This window comes from Mustela lutreola, chromosome 7, assembly GCF_030435805.1.
Source record: "Mustela lutreola isolate mMusLut2 chromosome 7, mMusLut2.pri, whole genome shotgun sequence".
NCBI classification, from domain to species: Eukaryota; Metazoa; Chordata; class Mammalia; order Carnivora; family Mustelidae; genus Mustela; species Mustela lutreola.
In genome coordinates, this window is record NC_081296.1 from 104,452,151 (window position 1) to 104,470,420 (window position 18,270).

General features: G+C 40.7%; 3 protein-coding genes across 7 annotated transcripts; 2 read left to right on the forward strand and 1 right to left on the reverse strand.

The window, feature by feature from the left end:
- The first annotated feature begins 220 nt into the window (after positions 1–220).
- On the forward strand, positions 221–11,306 carry LRR1 (leucine rich repeat protein 1). Of its 5 annotated transcripts, none has more exons than XM_059182023.1 (4): positions 226–739; positions 4,241–4,342; positions 5,819–6,540; positions 9,467–11,306. In XM_059182023.1, exons 1-4 carry the CDS (start codon positions 527–529, stop codon positions 9,705–9,707), a joined length of 1,278 nt encoding a protein of 425 aa, XP_059038006.1. In that variant the 5' UTR covers positions 226–526; the 3' UTR covers positions 9,708–11,306. The 5 variants fall into 5 exon arrangements, with proteins under 5 accessions (XP_059038011.1, XP_059038006.1, XP_059038010.1 ...); XM_059182027.1 differs by having other exon boundaries at positions 226–593; XM_059182025.1 differs by having other exon boundaries at positions 226–593; positions 4,244–4,342.
- A 1,666-nt stretch (positions 11,307–12,972) lies between these two features.
- On the reverse strand, positions 12,973–14,237 carry RPL36AL (ribosomal protein L36a like). The gene is made up of 2 exons (XM_059182029.1): positions 14,086–14,237; positions 12,973–13,400 (listed from the first exon to the last, which is right to left on the reverse strand). The coding sequence occupies exon 2, from the start codon at positions 13,381–13,383 to the stop codon at positions 13,063–13,065; it is 321 nt and encodes a 106-aa protein (XP_059038012.1). The 5' UTR covers positions 13,384–13,400; positions 14,086–14,237; the 3' UTR covers positions 12,973–13,062.
- Positions 14,238–14,276: 39 nt separating this feature from the next.
- Positions 14,277–18,209, forward strand: MGAT2 (alpha-1,6-mannosyl-glycoprotein 2-beta-N-acetylglucosaminyltransferase). Its single transcript, XM_059182022.1, has one exon. The coding sequence runs from the start codon at positions 14,769–14,771 to the stop codon at positions 16,107–16,109; it is 1,341 nt and encodes a 446-aa protein (XP_059038005.1). The 5' UTR covers positions 14,277–14,768; the 3' UTR covers positions 16,110–18,209.
- The last annotated feature ends 61 nt before the right edge of the window (positions 18,210–18,270 follow it).

The window sequence follows — 18,270 nt, forward strand, 5'->3', positions numbered from 1 at the left end:
ACCAGCCCATCAGCGCCAGGAAATGCCGCAATGGGCAGCTCGTAAAGTCCCAAGTTCCGAAGCTATGTAGGTAAAGACACTCTCCCTTTAACAGGGGAGCACCCGCTTCCCTTTGGGAAACTCAACTACCGAAACCGGTTAAGTGTCCACAGCGGAAACTAGAACTCCGCCCCAAACAATAACCACCTGCCCCGCCAGCCGCAAGCGTTCCTGGGAAAGGACGTTGCGCCTTCGCCAGTCGCCGGTATCGGGAGGCACGAGCCGAATCCTCAGGCGGCCGGTATCCGCGCTCCGCCGACCGGCAGCCGCAGTGAGGACTCGGCCCTGCAAGTGAAATGGGAGGCAGGCGCCCCCGCAGATCCATAGAGCCGCTGTTCTGAGAAAATCCGAGCTGTGGGCACTCCGAGCAGGCAGGCAGATCCGGAGACAGCCCGCGCGCTCCAGGACCCCGGCGGCGGCGCGGCGCGGCGGGAAGGGGGAAGTTTCAAAGCCGAGTTCTGGATTTGGCTTACAGCTGCTGGGAGAAATGAAGCTCCACTGCGACGTAGAAGTAGTCAGTCGGCATTTGCCGGCTCTGGGAATGAGGAACCGGGGTAAGGGCGTCCGGGCGGTGTTGAGCCTCTGTCAGCAGACGCCCAGGAGTCAGCCTCGGGCTGGGGCTCGGGACGATAGAGGCGGCCCCTACCCCACCTGCCTGCTCATTTCCACTTTGAAAGACAAGCGTGGGACCCGCTATGAGGTGCGTGGACAGAACCCGGCCTGCCTCGGGAATTGGCCACGAGCCTTCTCTTTCGGGTCTCGCATGCTCGCGGGTTCCAGAGGTTGGAGCCTAGCCTGGGGGCGGATACCTGAGCCCCACCACCCCTTCCAGCCCTGGGCGTCTCCTGTGAACCCGAAGGAGGAAAGCTTTTGAGAGGGCACCTTTTCCTTATTTTTCTTTCCGTTTTTTTTTTTTTTTTTTTCCCTAAACTGACAGCCTTTCTATTCAGTAGTGGATAGTAGCCCGGACCTTTTAAAGCCTCTGGAAACTCGGTCTGCGTGAAACTAAACTTTAAATGAAACAGCATTCCAGTTTGGGGGACCAGTAAAATAATTGCACTTTCGTTCAGTAAGCTTTTTCTCCCCCCACGGTACTTTCGCTAGCTTTTTTTTTTTTTTTTTTTTTTTTGGCTTTAAGTGATGCTGGATAGTGTCCAAGGTCGCTAGACCAGATTAGTATAGTAGTATAACAGTAATGCATTGGGTTGCATCTTGATATTTTATTAATGTTACTGGTTAGTGCATCTCTCTCTCTCTCTTTTTCCTTAAATGTTTAATTTCCTAAGACTTGATTTTCTAGGGCGAGGGCTTTTTCTCCTCTACAGAGCAATAGTAAACTCTAAAAACAGTTGGAAGATGAAACAATTTTCAAAACACAAGTTTTATAAAATTGTCTTCCTCATTTTACAAGGCACTATGTTATTTTGTCAGAATGACTGGCATACCCTTATGTCTAAATAAAGTTTATACATAAAATTGAGGGGACAACTCATCTCCCACCCTTGCATCTGACTCTTGTCCAGATTTTATACAGTTTCTGGGATTATTCCCTCATAGTGTTGTACTCCACAATGAATACTCTTAGTTGAGGGATGTGTTTATTGCATCTCATTCAGAGATGCTTAATAATTGATACAGGCAGTTAAAAGTATAATTTCTCCTTTTTCATGGAATCAACTCATATAGCCTTTCAACTTGAAAAGACTTCAGCAATCACCCAATATTTTATAGGTTAGAAGACTAAGTTGACAGAAGCAAACTCATAACAAGAATTGTGTCTCCCTTTTCTTCACCATTGTCTTCCCCAATAACCCCAGCTCGGGTAGTGTATATTTTTAAAAAGTCTGTAACAATCTCTTCCCTAAGCTTAAGTGCACTAGTAATGGTAGGTCGTGATCCTAATCAAAACTTTACTGAGAACTATGAGTTGAAGGTTTACTGTGTGCAAGATGCTAAATGGGAGAATAAACTTGATTTAGTCACTATCCTTCCAAGACTAGAAAGGAAAAAAACAAAAACTAGTGCTTGCACTACAAAGGTGGGCTATGATAAATGCTATAATAAAGGTAGAAGTATAATAGTAAAGTATCAAAAAGCTAAATGAATTTCATTACAGAGGCTTGAGAAAGTGGGTTTTTTTTTTTTCAAGATTGATTGATTGATTTGAGAGAGAGCAGGAGCAGGAGCAGGGCAGAGGGAGAGGATAGGCAGACTCCTTGCTGAGCAGGGAGCCTGATATGGGACTCAATCCGAGGACTCTGGGATCATGACCAAAGCTGAACACAGATGCCTAACTGATTGAGGCACCCAGGCACCAGAGAAAGGTTTTGTAGAAGAGGTAGTGGCACAGGCCTTGGAACATAGTGGGTGCTCAGTAAACATTTGTTGGAAGAGTTAAAGTGGTCCTGAGTTGTTGGTCCTGGGTCCTGAAGACTAGTATTAGTGCTAAGTGTAGAAGTATCGTGGGGATCTTTCTTTTACCAACTTTTCTATTCCATTGTTCAGCTACTACCCATCTCACTGTAATTTCTAAATCTGTATCTTTAACTAGTCCTCTCCTAATTTCCAACTTGAATTGGAAATCTTCACTAAGATATGTTGTAGCATTTCATACTCAAGATATCTAAAAATTAATTTTCTTTGCCACCCTAAATTTGCTTTTCTCTTGGAATTATGCAACTCATTAAATAGTACTCTGCTCTTGGGATGCCTGGGTGGCACAGTTGTTTGAACATATGCCTTCAGCTCAGTTCATGATTATGGGGTCCTGGGATCAAACCCTGAGTCAGGCTCAGAGTGGGGTCTGCCTCTCCCTCTGCTGCTCTCCACCTCGTGTTCTCTCTCTCTCTCGCTCTCTCTTAAATAGATAAATCTTAAAAAAAAAAAAAAAAAAAAAAAAAAAAGTGTTCTGCCCAGAAGCCTTAAAGCTTTTACATTCCCACATCAAATAAAATACTGAATTCTTTCAGTTCTACCTCATAGGTATCTTTCAGATTTTCTTACCTCCTTCTGTCCCAACTACAGTCTAAACCACCATTAACCCTTCCTTGGCTAGTCTCTTAAAAGATGCTCCTATTTCTACCCTCCCCCATCCTAATTCCCCCTCCCCCAAAGTTCGTTCTTACACTGTGGTTAAAGGGAAGTTATCAAAGTGTAGATCTATGTTCACAACTTAAAGTCGTTCAGTAGATATCATTTGCAGAATAAAATCCAAAATTCTTGACATGATTTACAAAAGTTTTCAGCCTTCGATCTCTGCCTGTCTGGGTTCACTTGCTTCTACACTGAATCCTTTAGCCATATTGAACTTCTTTCAGCTCCTCACAGCTGCCAAACTCCCTTGCCTTCAAGGCTTAGTACACATTTTTCCTTATCGGTATGCTATTCCCTCTCTCTCCCCAGTATCCTCACTTGCCCTACATCTCTTTCAGTTCTCACCTTTAAGGTCACCTTTCCCCTAGACCAGGTGAGCTTCCTTTGCTATATAAGGTCTTAGAGCAGTCTCTAATTCCCTTATCTTAATATTTGTTGTGCTTATAATTGCTTACTTAATAATTGTCTCTCATCAGACTTTATAAATGTAATTTATAAAGACGACTTTATAAATGTAATTATCATTTGGTTTTCTTCACTACTATTGTTTTAACCCCCCTGACATAGTACCCGGTACAGAGTGGCTTTTCAGTAGTTGTTGAAGTCTAAAGCAGAAGCAACAATTGTCATTAGTAATTTTTGAGCACCACTATGTGTCGGTCACTGTTGTGCCTCCGTGGATACAGTATCGAACAAAGGAAACAAGATTCCTGGTTTCTTGGAATTTACAATCTTGTGGGAGTGTGTCCACTTGGGACTAATGGACTGAAGTTAAGAAGGCAAGTAACTACTATTGGCAGCTCCTACTACGGTCACATAGTTGGAATGGGAGAAGAGGAGCATTCTCCCAAACGGGATTCACAGGAAAGGGTTACTGGGCTGATAAAACAGTAGTATCTACCAGAAGCTAGAAAAGAAATGTAGCTACCCAAATGCTTAAAAAAAAAGAAAGAAAAAAAAAAAACACAATGAAATTAAAAACTAAAACTTAAAACCAAAACTCCCAGACTTGAATAAAAAGCCTGGCAAAGTGACGGGCACATTCTAGTTGTAATAAATATTGAATCACAATACCTGGTTTTATCCTTTTTTTCTCATTGGTTTTAAGCAGCTAAAGGAGAACATTGAGCAGTTCTTCACCAAATTTATGGATGAGGGGAAAGCTACTGTTCGGTTAAAGGAGCCTCCTGTGGATATCTGTCTAAGTAAGGTATGGTATTAAAAACACTAATGGTTAGGTTGGTTGATTGTATTTTCTTTATAGAAGAAGCTGTTTGAGCATCCTGATATCCCACTTAGCTGAACAGGGATGGACACTTGGCAGATGTGTTTGAAGAAGCAATGGCAGCTTCTCTGGCATGCTGGCCCAGCTCTAAAAGTGCAGAGAGGCTATGCAGGATGGGGAGGAAGGAGAATGACTTAGCTCTGTGCTCCAGATGGAGCCTTATGGTGTTCTAGAGGGGAACTATAAGGCCGGTGGCACAAGTCTACATTTTGCCAGCATAATCAGGTTGCAAATCTAAATTTGGTGTAAAAAAAGATAAAATGCAAGTAGGACAATTTAGGGGGTGTTATATTTATTATCATTTTAGAAAATACTTAAACCATTAAAATATTTTTTTAAAAAACAATTTACTTATTTTAGAGAGAGAGTGAGAGAGCATGAATGGGAGAAGCAGAGAGAGAGAGGAAGAGAGAATCTCAAGCAGACTCCAAGCTGAGTTCGGAGCCCGATGTGGGGCTCGATCTCATGACCCTGAGATTATGACCTGAGCCAAAACCAGGAGTCAGATGCTTATTGGACTTAAGCCCCCAGGCACCCCTAAAGATTTTATTTTTATACTTAACACCTTTTTTATACTCTACACCTAATGTGGGACTCGGACCTACAACCCCAAGGTCAAGAGCTGCATGCTTCACCAAATGAGCCAGCAAGTGCCCTATCTTAGTTCATCTTAAATCCGTCTTTTTTCTTTTTTTAATGATCTTATTTATTTGGGTGTGCCTGGGTGGCTCAGTGGGTTAGAGCCTCTGCCTTCAGCTCAGGTCATGATCTCAGGGTCCTGGGATCCAGCTCTGCATTGGGCTCTCTGCTCAGCAGGGAGCCTATTTTTTCTTCCTCTCTCTCTGCCTGCCTCTCTGCCTACTTGTGATCTCTGTCTGTCAAATAAATAAATAAAATCGTTAAAAAAATAAATAAAATAAAGATTTCATTTATTTGATAGAACACAAGTTGGGGAAGTAGCAGGTAGGGAGAAGGGAGAAGCAGGCTCCCCCTCTGAGCCGGGTGCCCTACACGGGGCTGGATCCCAGGATACTGGGATCATGACCTAAATAGAAGGCAGCTGCTTAATGACTGAGCCACCCAGGAACTCCAAACCCAACCTTAAGTGGAATCTTTTCATGCTTTCCCATCTTATTTTATGCTCTTTTCGTTCCTTTTTAAATGGTTTTATTTAGAGTGTGTCTTTCAACATAACCTTTTTTCAGAAATTTTCAAAGTTTTGTATCTGTATTGAAATTTATTCAATAAAGTGCTAAAAAAATTATTTTTACTGCCATTTTCAAGAAATGATTGCACCATTTTGCATGCATAATTTTACAGAATTTGTTGTATGATGAATTAGCATGCATATATTATCTAAAATGGAATTTATAATTGTACGACTTATTTTTATTTATTCAGGCCAATTCCAGCAGTTTAAAAAGTTTCCTTACAGCTGTGAGACTGGCTCATAGAGGTTGTGATATTGAAGCACCACTTACAACCTTCACACCAGTGAAGACTTCAGAATTTGAAAAATTTAAAACTAAAATGGTTATCACATCCAAAAAGGACTATCCTCTAAGCAAGAACTTTCCATATTCTCTGGAACATCTTCAGACTTCTTACTGTGGGCTTGTCCGAATTGATATGCGTATGCTTTGCTTAAGAAACCTGAAGAAATTAGACTTGAGTCACAACCATATAAAAAAGCTTCCAGCTACAATTGGGGACCTCATCCATCTTCAAGAACTTAACTTGAATGATAATTATTTGGAGTCATTTAGTGTAGCCCTGTGTCAGTCCTCACTCCAGATGTCACTTCGGAGTTTGGATCTCAGCAAGAACAAAATTAAGGCACTCCCTGTGCAGTTTTGCCAGCTCCGAGAACTTACAGATTTGAAACTTGACGATAATGAATTGATTCGATTTCCTTTCAAGATGGGACAGTTGACAAAACTGCGTTTTTTGTCAGCAGCTCGAAATAAGCTTCCCTTTTTGCCTAGTGAATTTAAAAATTTATCCCTTGAGTACTTGGATCTTTTTGGAAATACTTTTGAACAACCAAAAGTCCTTCCGATTATAATGCTGCAAACGCCATTAACTTTATTGGAATCTTCTGCACAAGCGGTATTATATAATAGGTAAGACTTTATATAGTCATAAAATGTGGTATCTAGCATTCTAGTATTCTCATCATCCTCACTGTAATAGTCACAGTCTTTAACATAGTTTACAATGCTGTGCACAAACTGGCCCCTTGCACCAGTGACCTTCTTGGTGCTCCTTACTCCGGCTTGGAATGCTTTTCTTCCAGAAGGTTCATAACTCACTTTCTCACTTCATTCAGTTCTCTTCCCACGTGGCACCCAGAAAGGCATTTCTTGACTCTATTTAAAGTTTGATTCCCCCACCTCCTTACACTGCTTGACTTTTTTGTCATGGGATTTATTACCTGGTATTACATATTTTTTAACTTTTTTTTTTTTGGTCAGTTTTCCCCACTATAATGTAAGATCCATGAGGGCATGGACTTTGTCTTATTACTTACTGTTTCCCCAGGGTCTAAAATGTGATATTCCTCCGTTCCTACCATATATTAGGCTCTTAATTAATATTTGAATGAATGAATGAATGGCAGTTGTTTCTCCAAGAGTGGTCCATGACCAACAGTATCAGAATCACCTAGCAACTTGTAAGAGATGTGAGGTTTTAACTCCACTATAGACCTACTGAATCAGAAAATCTGAGGGTGGGGTCTAACCCTGGTGTTTTTATCAGTCCTTCCAGGTAGTATTGATGCACTCTAAAGTTTGAGAATTACAATCTGGCACAGTGGTCAAGTGTGGTCTTTGGAGTCAGACTTGAGATTGATTCCTGGCTTTACCCCTTAGTGTGGTTTTAGCAAGTTATTAAACCTCCTTTGATTCAATTTTCTCATTTGTAAAACAGGAATAATAATACCCACTTTACATAGTTGTGAAGATAAAGGAGCTAATACTTTGGCATATAGTAGGACTCAATAGCTGTTGGTTCTCCTCCCCCTTGTCTTTGAACACTAACTGCACATGGTTTCATGAGACCCCAAACTCCGTGCTTCTTTCATATAGGAGACTAAGATGTAGACCAAATTATTATTGAGTGCCCATAAAATGGTAGGAAGACCATATTTCAGAGACAGGATTGGTTTTTTAGTGGGTAGAGAGGACTAAAAAAAAGGGGGGGGGCGCCTGGGTGACTCAGTGGGTTAAGCCTCTACCTTCAGCTCGGGTCATGATCCCAGGGGCCTGGGATCGAGTCCCGCATGGGGCTCTCTGCTCAGCAGGGAGCCTGCTTCTCCTCATCTCTCTCTCTGCCTGTCTCTCTGCCTATTTGTGATCTCTCTCTCTGTCAAATAAATAAATAAAATCTTTAAAAAAAAAAAAAAAAAGCCCATGGGCCTAGAAAAATACACAGAATTTTGCATACAGCTTTATAATGCTCATGGACCCTGACTGAAATCAGTTACAACCCTCCCTCCTCACCATTTGTATTTAAGAGCTCTTAGTTTAAAGTGGTGATTCTCAAACTTTATTTCACATTTGGAGTCACCTGAGGAGCTTTAAAAATTCTGATGATTTGAGACACCTGGCTGGCTCAGAACTGACGTCCAACATAGAAAAGTGGAAGGAAAAAAATAGGTGATTAAAATGTGATATGATAGGGAAGGTAGAAAAATAAATTGATAGTGGTGAATGATATAGCATGTAGTATTTACATTGTTTTTTAGACTTGACCTCTACTGGTATATGTTCTTTTAAGGTGACCTTAATTTTTACTAATGTATAATTTTGCATGTTTTCAGCCCACTTGTTATAAAAAGAATACCAATCCAAAACTATAAGAACAATGCCTTTATCTGGCTGCTGGTGAATTGCCCTAACTACTGGTTACAAACAAAGTTATGGTCTATTAGAAAAATTTGTGGGAATTTAAATTATGTTAGATAGAAAATGCAGTTTTTAACTGTTACCTATTTCCCTAGGCTATAATCAACAGCCTGAAAGAGATAAACATGTGGTAGACACTCCTAGCACAGTTTTTTTTTTTTTAATTGTTACTTATACAAGCAAGAAATTAGTACAGTTGAAAAAAATGAATTGCAAACAAGGCTGGTCACTAATCCCTTATGAAAAGGAAACTTTTTTATTTAATATGTATCTTTTCAGACTCTTTCTAAAAGGGTTTTGAACCCCAGTTTAAATTATGAGTAGATTTTATTTATTTGTTTAAAAGATCTGAACACCTATTACTTGCCAGCCTAAGTTAGGGACTAGAGAACAAAACACAGACTCTGTGGGAGACAGACAAAGTGACTTGGGGCCTGGTTGAGTTTGGGGGAACAGTGTTTTGGGGAGTTTTGGGGAGTTGAAATGGGTAGGCAACCTCAAAAGACAATCTTACAGTGGCTCATAGATGAAGGTAAATAGTTTGACTTGATTTTAATCGCAATGGGCATCATTGGAAGTTTTAAGTAATTCAAGCAAGGTGAGGTCAGCCTACTGGCTTAGCCAGCCAGTAAATTAAAACAAATACCCCAAACAATAAGTGTTTTAAATCTGTTTCACAGTTTAAAGTCCCTTTTGAACAATGGATGCCTAGGAGAATATTTGGATATATTTACGTAAATGTTTCTTCACAAATAGAACTCAGTAATTTTCCCATTACCATTATGAGAATTGTGTAACAGAACTATACCTTTAAATGATCATGTTATACTGGTCTTACAGTGTAGATCCATAAAGGACAGATGACTCTCTGCAGTCTATTCCATGGGTTTTGCTATTAAGTGACAGTGCTAAAAGATACTTTATGGAGTAGTATAAGTATACAATATGTCATATGGTGTTTTTAGTATATTTTCACCATTCTTAACTGTTTGGAAGGGAGGATAATATACTGAGTCACTTAATTAAAGATCTTATTTTTCTATGATTATAAGTCAGTGTCCAGAAATTCATGACCTAATGCATGAAATTCTGAATCTAATAGTGTATTAAAAAAATTTTTTTGAACTTTTTTTCCCAATAGGATTCCATATGGCTCTCATATCATTCCTTTTCATCTGTGCCAAGATTTGGATACTGCAAAAACCTGTGTTTGTGGAAGATTCTGTCTAAACTCTTTTATTCAGGGAACTACTACTATGAATCTACACTCTGTTGCTCACACTGTGGTCTTAGTAGATAATATGGGTGGTACTGAAGCACCTGTTATGTCTTACTTCTGTTCTCTAGCCTGTTATGTAAATTCCTGTGATATGTTAAAGTAATAGGTGATACTACAAAAAGAAATTCCATTTAGTTACAGATCAGTTTGGGATTTATTTGTGGTTTGTGTCAAACTGGAGAAAGGGAAGCCTTTCATATACTTGAGGGGAAGATGTTACTCTAATATTTTCAATCATTTGACTGTAAAACCTTAATTTCATTAAAACCTATTTAATTTCCTTGTGAAGAAGCAGTTTTATCAGTTTATTGCACATGTATTTATTTCAACCTAGTGTTTCCAGAATGGGTTGTGGGTTATCTTTTAATGTTAAACAGATATTGATCCCTATCACTCCAGTCATAGAGTTTTCTTACCAATTTTCTTCTTGAGTTTCAGTTAAAGAAATTGAGTTCCTATATGTAGAAAATATACCTTGAAGGACTAAGATAGTGAAAACTTGTTTGGTATGAAACCATATAAGCATACCACTTTTTGTGTTTTTCTAGTATATTATTCTACATATGGAATTCTATATTCAAGCATAAAGTTGGAGCTGCGTTGGGATAAACAGACTTCAGCTTTTATAGGTTTTATAATGTTACTCACATCTTTGTTGTGATTTCTGTTTTTTAACTTCCAGAGTTGGAACACAGTTTTAGGGTTGAGTAGGAGTTAAAAATTGCTACTTTTTACTGACTACATTCCGTATTTGAAGGTTCTTTTTTCTGTTTATTATTTTAGTAACTTAATATTTTTATTTTTTAATTTAAAAATTGGTGATACACCAGCTAAACTATGATGAGGATTTGAACCAGGGGAAAGGAATGGAAAATGAAGCTGCTTGAAAAAATTGTGGAAAACGAAATCAGAACTGCTCCATTCTGTTCATTCCTATGGCCCTTCTTCAGATCAGCCTCTTTTTTAGATCATTGCAATAGCCTCATAACCGGTTTCTGGGAACAAAGGAAGTAAAAGTTACTAGAGAAAACCATCTCTGGTCTTAGCATACCATTGCTGGTTTGGGCCAGGACTTACAGTTAGTCTGTGTAAGACTATTTCTTATGGCTTAGGTAGCTGCTACTTCCTCTGTCCTAAAATATTTATTTGGAGCATTTTATTCTTTTCTGAAATTACAAGTATTCCTGAGTAAATACTGTTTTAACTGTTAGAAGATTTTTATTAAAACTTGATGTATAGTATCTCTAAAATGTAGTTTCTTCTCAGAGTGGATTCTTTCGTCCAGAGTAATTCTTGGGTGACCTTAAATTTGTTTTGCTTGTGGTCAAATTCTTCCTGCAAAAGATTTCTATATAATTTCTTGTTTTTATTTTTAAAAAATCATATATAATGCAAAAATGGCTTACACATTAAAAAGAGCTGCATTTAGCTCCATCTTTGTTCCAGGTGTTTTACATACAGTATGTGATTTAATCCTCACAAATTACCCTGGGAGGTACCACGAACCCAGACCAGAGATTTTAAGTCCAGATTTTATATACCTTCTAAAGTTAATTCACTTAAGCTCTTAAAACCAAGAATTCTATAATTAAGTAAAACATCTTAGGATTTGCTAAACTCAAAATGTTGAAGGATTACCCATAAATATTATGTAACTACATTAAAGCATCATTCTTTTAAAAATGTATTGTGGCATATTTAACATGTGTGTATCTGATTTTTACATGTTCTTGTAGAAGTTATTTTTATTTTTTTATTTATTTGAGAGACAGGCAGAGGAAGTGGGAGAGCAGACTCTTCACAGAGCAGTAAGCCCAGGACCCTGGGAACATGACCTGAATCAAAGGCAGACACTTGACTGAGCCACTCAGGTGCTCCAGAAGTTTTTCATCAACAAATGCAGAAGTGTCTGTGTTGGGACTAAGTGCCAACCAGCTGTTAGTCCTACACCCTAGCACTTTGCATTATTCATCTACAAACCATCCCATGTAACTATCTTGGCCAACTTAAAATTCTTGTACAAATGCAGAATTTGTCTTCTCATAAACCATACCCTTTGTCATTCTTTCCTTTTGATACTCATGTTTTGCCTTCTGTGTGTTGCAAGGCTCACTTCTTTAAGTTTCAGCTTTCCATTCTATTTTCAGTGGTAACTGCATACTTTCTCAAAGCTCCTAATAACCAAGAAGTTTTAACATTTGAGTGTCTCCAGGATGGCTTCTTAAAGAATCAAAAAACAGTTTATGCCATCATGGACTCACTGTTTTTTCACTAGCTTCAGAATGTCTTTCAGTTAGAAGTTGGTCTTAAACTCGTGCCTTACATTCAGGACCAGTCTATCACAGTGCTGTCCAAAAAAAACTGATGGAAATGTTCTGTATCTGTGTTGTCCAGTAGGTTGGCCACTCAGCATATGTGTCTATTGAGCACTAAATATAACTAGTCTAACTGAGGAACTGCATTTTTCGTTTAAATATCTATGTAGGGGCGCCTGGGTGGCTCAGTGGGTTAAAGCCTCTGCCTTCGGCTCGGGTCATGATCCCAGGGTCCTGGGATTGAGCCCTGCATCAGGTTCTCTGCTCCGCAGGGAGCCTGCTTCCTCTCTCTCTCTGCCTGCCTCTCTGCCTACTTGTGATCTCTGTCAAATAAATAAATAAAATCTTTAAAAATAAATAAATAAATATCTATGTATAGCTAGTGGTCCCTACTGGACACCAACTTGCAAGTCAGCTCTTCTTATATCCCAACTTGGATACTCTGTCTGCCCCATTCAGTCTGCTGTACACAGGCCTAATTTATCCTCCTCATTTACATTTTTCAAAATCTGATTTAGACCTTTCCCAGCAGCTCATCAGTTGTAATTATGAATTCACCAAACACATTAATTTTGAAATTGACCAGAAAATGTTTTTTTTTTCCCTACTATGTGATTTATATCCATAACCTAGTTTATAAAGTTGGGCGGTGGGACTCCTGTTTTCTGTATATATAAATACAAAATTCCAATTTCGTGGAACTAAATCTAAGTAAGAATTTGAGAATAAGGGGCACCTGGGTGCCTCAGTCATTAGGCGTCTGCCTTCAGCTCAGGTCATGATCCCAGAATCCTGGGATGGAGCCCCACATCAGGCTCCCAGCTGGATGGGAAGCCTACTTCTCCCTTTACCACCCCCACCCCTGCTTGTGTTCCCTCTCTGTCAAATAAAAATTTTAAAATACATAAATATATTTATATTTTTACATATATATATATATATTTGAAGATAAACCTTACGTCATGGACTAATTTTCTGTTATTCTGAATCACATAAAGAATGTGATTCAACTCACTAAGCATGTCATTCTATTTAGATTGAAAAAAAAAACAGTTGGGTAAAAATATGACTTTATTTTCATACGGGTAATTTTTCTACAGGGTCAACATTTTCTTCTCAAAAATAAAAGAAGAAACTCAAAGCTTAGAACTGGATCACTTGGCCCTTTCTCTTCTTATCTCCTCCCAGTTCAAAATGCTTGCATCTCTTAATGGCCAGCATCCTCTTGGACCTGCAGTTAGGTTCAACACATTCAAGCCTCAGCACAATCTTCTTTGTGGTTTTAGCCTTCTTCCGGAAAATTGGCTTTGTCTGCCCACCATAGCCACTCTGCTTCCGATCATAGCGCCTCTTTCCTTGGGCATAAAGGGAATCCTTGCCCTTCTTATACTGGGTCACTTTGTGAGGCTGATGCTTTCCACACTTCTTACAGAAAGTCCTTCGGGTTTTAGGAACGTTGACCATTTCTGCAGCAGCGCAGTCTGCAGGATGAAAATGTAAAACATTTGAAGTTAAAGTAGCAAACTTCAAACATTTTTAATAAAGTGCTTTAAAAATATAGGAAAACATTACACATGTCAGTAATGTGTAAACCCACCAAATACTCCTTTTACCTATGACTCAATACAAAAGTGCACACCTTTTTGTGATGTCCAGAATATTTATGGAAAGAGACTCACTTAAAAGCAGCATAGGGGCGCCCAACAGCCAGTTCCCCGTACAAAGTGGGTTCCTTCGGAGCTTAATTTACTGTGGCCGTCCCAAAAAGCGTAGTGGGGTTGATCTGATTTTCTTTCTCAGACCCTCTCACACCCTTCTCCTCCATGTTCTAGCTCCCGGGTATGCCCGGTTCAGTGCCTGGTTTCAGTCAGTAGCTCCAGCTACCGCCCGCTTCCGTTCCTTCTCCGGGAACCGGAGCTGTCTGGTTTCACTTTCCCCTCCGAAGCACCATCACCCGTGAGCAGCGTTCACGGCTGACGTGTCCCTGAATAAGTATCTCCCGGCCCACTGGCCGTCATTCGTGAGCCCCTTTCCGAGGGGAGAAGCCCATTAACTCTGCCAAGGCAGCGGGTCTCGCCCTCCAGTTCCTACAACGGCCTGGTCCATCTCCAGATTCTGAGTACTGGAGGTTCCTGCTGAGACCGCTACACTCCCCTCTTCGCTTACCGGGAAACGGCAACTACGATCCTCGCCTCGCTCCGCTCTCGCCTAACAGGAAAGGGAGGATGAAGCGGAAGTAGGAACTGAGCGTGAGCGACAGTGCTACGGACCAATAGGCAGCAGGCAGCGCCGGCCCGTCGTCTCCGGACGCGTCCGGGAATCTCCAACCAGCGGCCCAGGGGGCGGGCCGGAGGGGTGTGGGCCGGAGGACCGCGGCGCTCCGAGGGCCAGTCGCGGGTTGTCAGAACGGTCGCCGCCAGAGTGGGGCGAGGCTGCGTCGCTGGGTCTTGGCGGTCTGGGGCCCGCGTAAGGATGAGAGCGCAAAGGACGCAGGGCCACTGGAGGCGCAGGTAACCAAGCGGGGTGCGGTGGGGCCGCGGCGGGACTTCTTCCGGGACCGGTGCTGAATGGAGAGGACCGAGGCGACGCCGAGCCGCGGCTCCTAGCGGCGGGGCCGCTACCTGAGCTGCAGCTGCCAGGCGAGGATGTGTGGAGCCCGGGCGGCGCGGGGGAACTGAGACCCTTCGGGCCCCTGGACCCCCGGGGCCCGGGATGAGTTAGCTGGGGCAGCCGCGGGGGCCAGTTCTGACTGCTACAGGCCAAGGCGACGGCCACCACCCGCCCGCCCCTTCTGTGCAGAAGCCGCTAGCTCCTTTTTGCGCCCGTCCGCGCTCCCTGCCCTGGAGACCATGAGGTTCCGCATCTATAAGCGGAAGGTGCTGATCCTGACGCTCGTGGTGGCCGCCTGCGGCTTCGTCCTCTGGAGCAGCAATGGGCGACAAAGGAAGAGCGAGGCCCTCGCCCCGCCGCTGCTGGACGCCGAGCCCGCGCGAGGTGCGGGCGGCCGGGGCGGGGACCATTCTGCTGTGTCGGTGGGCATCCGCCGGGTCTCCAACGAGTCGGCGGCTCCTCTGGTCCCCGCAGCCCCGCAGCCCGAGGCAGACAACCTGACGCTGCGGTACAGGTCCCTGGTGTACCAGCTGAACTTTGACCAGACGCTGAGGAATGTAGATAAGGCCGGCTCCTGGGCGCCTCGAGAGCTGGTGCTGGTGGTCCAGGTGCATAACCGGCCCGATTACCTCAGACTGCTGCTGGACTCACTCCGAAAAGCCCAGGGTATTGACAACGTCCTCGTTATCTTTAGCCATGACTTCTGGTCGACAGAGATCAATCAGCTAATCGCTGGGGTGGATTTCTGTCCGGTTCTGCAGGTGTTCTTTCCTTTCAGCATTCAGTTGTACCCCAACGAGTTTCCAGGCAGCGACCCCAGAGATTGCCCCAGAGATCTGGATAAGAATGCAGCTTTGAAGATGGGATGCATTAATGCTGAGTATCCCGACTCCTTTGGCCATTATAGAGAGGCTAAGTTCTCCCAAACTAAACACCATTGGTGGTGGAAGCTGCATTTTGTATGGGAAAGGGTAAAAGTTCTTCGAGACTATACTGGCCTCATACTTTTCCTAGAGGAAGATCACTACTTAGCCCCAGACTTTTACCATGTCTTCAAAAAGATGTGGAAGTTAAAGCAGGAGGAGTGTCCTGAGTGTGATGTTCTCTCCCTGGGGACCTATACGGCGGTTCGAAGTTACCATGGCATTGCTGACAAGGTAGATGTGAAAACTTGGAAATCCACAGAGCACAATATGGGTCTAGCCTTGACCCGGGATGCATATCAGAAGCTGATTGAGTGCACAGACACTTTCTGTACTTATGATGATTATAACTGGGACTGGACTCTTCAATATTTAACTGTATCTTGTCTTCCAAAATTCTGGAAAGTGCTGGTTCCTCAAGTTCCTAGGATATTTCATGCTGGAGACTGTGGTATGCACCACAAGAAAACCTGTAGACCATCCACCCAGAGTGCCCAAATTGAGTCACTCTTAAATAATAACAAACAGTACTTGTTTCCAGAAACTCTAATTATCAGTGAGAAATTTATGGCAGCCATTTCCCCACCTAGGAAAAATGGAGGGTGGGGAGATATTAGGGACCATGAACTCTGTAAAAGTTATAGAAGACTGCAGTGAAAAATCACAATTACAAAAGCAAAAGTCACAGTCTTCTATTTTTGATATTTGTCCAAACAGAATATACCATTGAATAAAAGGGTTTAGGAACTGGTTTCTGCTTTAATACAGAAAAAAAATTCTTGTAAAAGATGTCCAAATATAGTAATCTTTTCCTTCTATGTCTGATTAAAATTTAAACACCAGTTTTCATTTTGGGAGTTGGGTTTTAAAGTTCAATCTCGATCTGCTAAAGGTAATCATTATTAATTGGTAAAAGAAAAGGGGAAATTTTATTTAAGGTGCATCTATTAATCTTTTTATCTGGAACTTTGTACACTTTTCCACTTTCAAAACTTATTTTAAGTACAGCAAACTTTATTTAAAATTGTCATAGCGGTAAAAAGTATTACAATGGAATTATTAGTATTAATGGAACAAGCCCAGTTTCACTCTTGACACGGTTACTAGGAAGGGATTGCTTCACTGGTTTTATAATACAAAAGTTATGTTTGTTAAACGCCCTATCAGAACAGACATTTTCAGTATTACAGATTCCTGTATTATTGTGTTAAGATTTGCCTGTGCTTTGGAGCCTTCATAGAACACACTTTCTTTTGGAATGTATTTGATTGATAAGAAAGTTTAAACACTGTTTTCACCTCAATGTAGAAGTACAGTGGGTTTTTTTTTCTTTTAGTGCTGCCAAAATAAAATACTCATTTTTGCATAAAAACGTTCATAATTATTTTGCAGAATAAATTTTGTTTACTCTTTACACCAAAATTCAGTGAAGGCATTCTAGAAGTTTTTAAAGTTTACATTACATCTTCGTGTGTACTGTTTGTACATCATATAACTGAGTTTGAAATAAAACCCCACTCTTGACAATGCATTCCCTTTAGAAGACACTGGCTTTCAAATTACCCAAGCATAGATAATGAACAATAAAAAGCTGCTGTGTAAGTGAAATACAGCCAAAATTGTTTTCGAAAGCCAGAAATGATAGAAAGTTCAGTCATGCCAAAATGAAACATGTTCCAGTGCCAGCTTTATTTTAACTGAAATCATACTTTTTAAAAGGATAGACACAGTAAATAATAGGAAACATGCTTAAAATTTATTCCTTATTTCTTGTGGAAGTTTCTCTTAATCGTATATAATTGCATTCAACCAGAAGTTACACAGAGACTAATTTCTGTGTATTAGGACAACATTTCATTCTAAGAAGATGGTGTATTAAATGGACAATTTTGAAATTACTTCATCAAATTAAGAGTCATATTATGTTTGAGAAATGCATTTGGTTGTTAAATATGGAACAAATAGTTCTCTTGCTTTATGAGTTACCTTTATTTTACCCTCACAGCCCAGTTTGGTTCCAGATTTTATAGGGTGTTATGTCAATCAGGATGAATTGTCATGCTTTGTACTAGCTTTTGGTGCTCTGATTTGACTTTCAGCAGTTCAGAGGACTAAAAAAATTAATGTCCAGGACTAAGGTAGGCCTGAAGTTTGATTTTTAATCAGAAAAAGATCATTGATAAACTAGATCATGGTTTTGGGGTCAGCAATTAGATCAACAAATATTTTCCTTTCTACATTTTCATTCATGCTGTACTAAAAATTTTTGTGAGAACTCCTGGCCTCCAATATAAATATTAATAACTTAACCACTGTTAAGATGAATTAGCTATTGCCCTCTTTTAGATATTACAAGCAAAACTAACTAGAAAACACTGGCTCTTTGGTTTCTTTTCATGTAATATATTGAAGACAATTTGCTATGGGAGCAAATTCCCAGATTTTTTAGTTGTTCTAAAATTCATAAATGTCGGGGTGCCTAGCTGGCTCATTTGGTGGGGTGTATGATTCTTGATCTCAGGGTTGTAAGTTCAAGCCCTATGTTTGGGTAGAGAGATTACTTAAAAGCTTTTAAAAAAATTCATAAATGTATTTATAAAACCAAGAAATGTTTTAATACTGTAATAGTAACTTCCAGAAACATCTTTTAAGAAGTTGAATTTTAAAGGCATTACTATATAACCTGTATAACTATATATACGCGCGTGTGTGTGGCACACATAAAATACAGAGTTGAAGCAAAAATACTAAATTTCATTCAGTGTATCTGTATCATAATGGGATGGTTAATATTGGTTAGTAAAGTTCTAAGAATGTT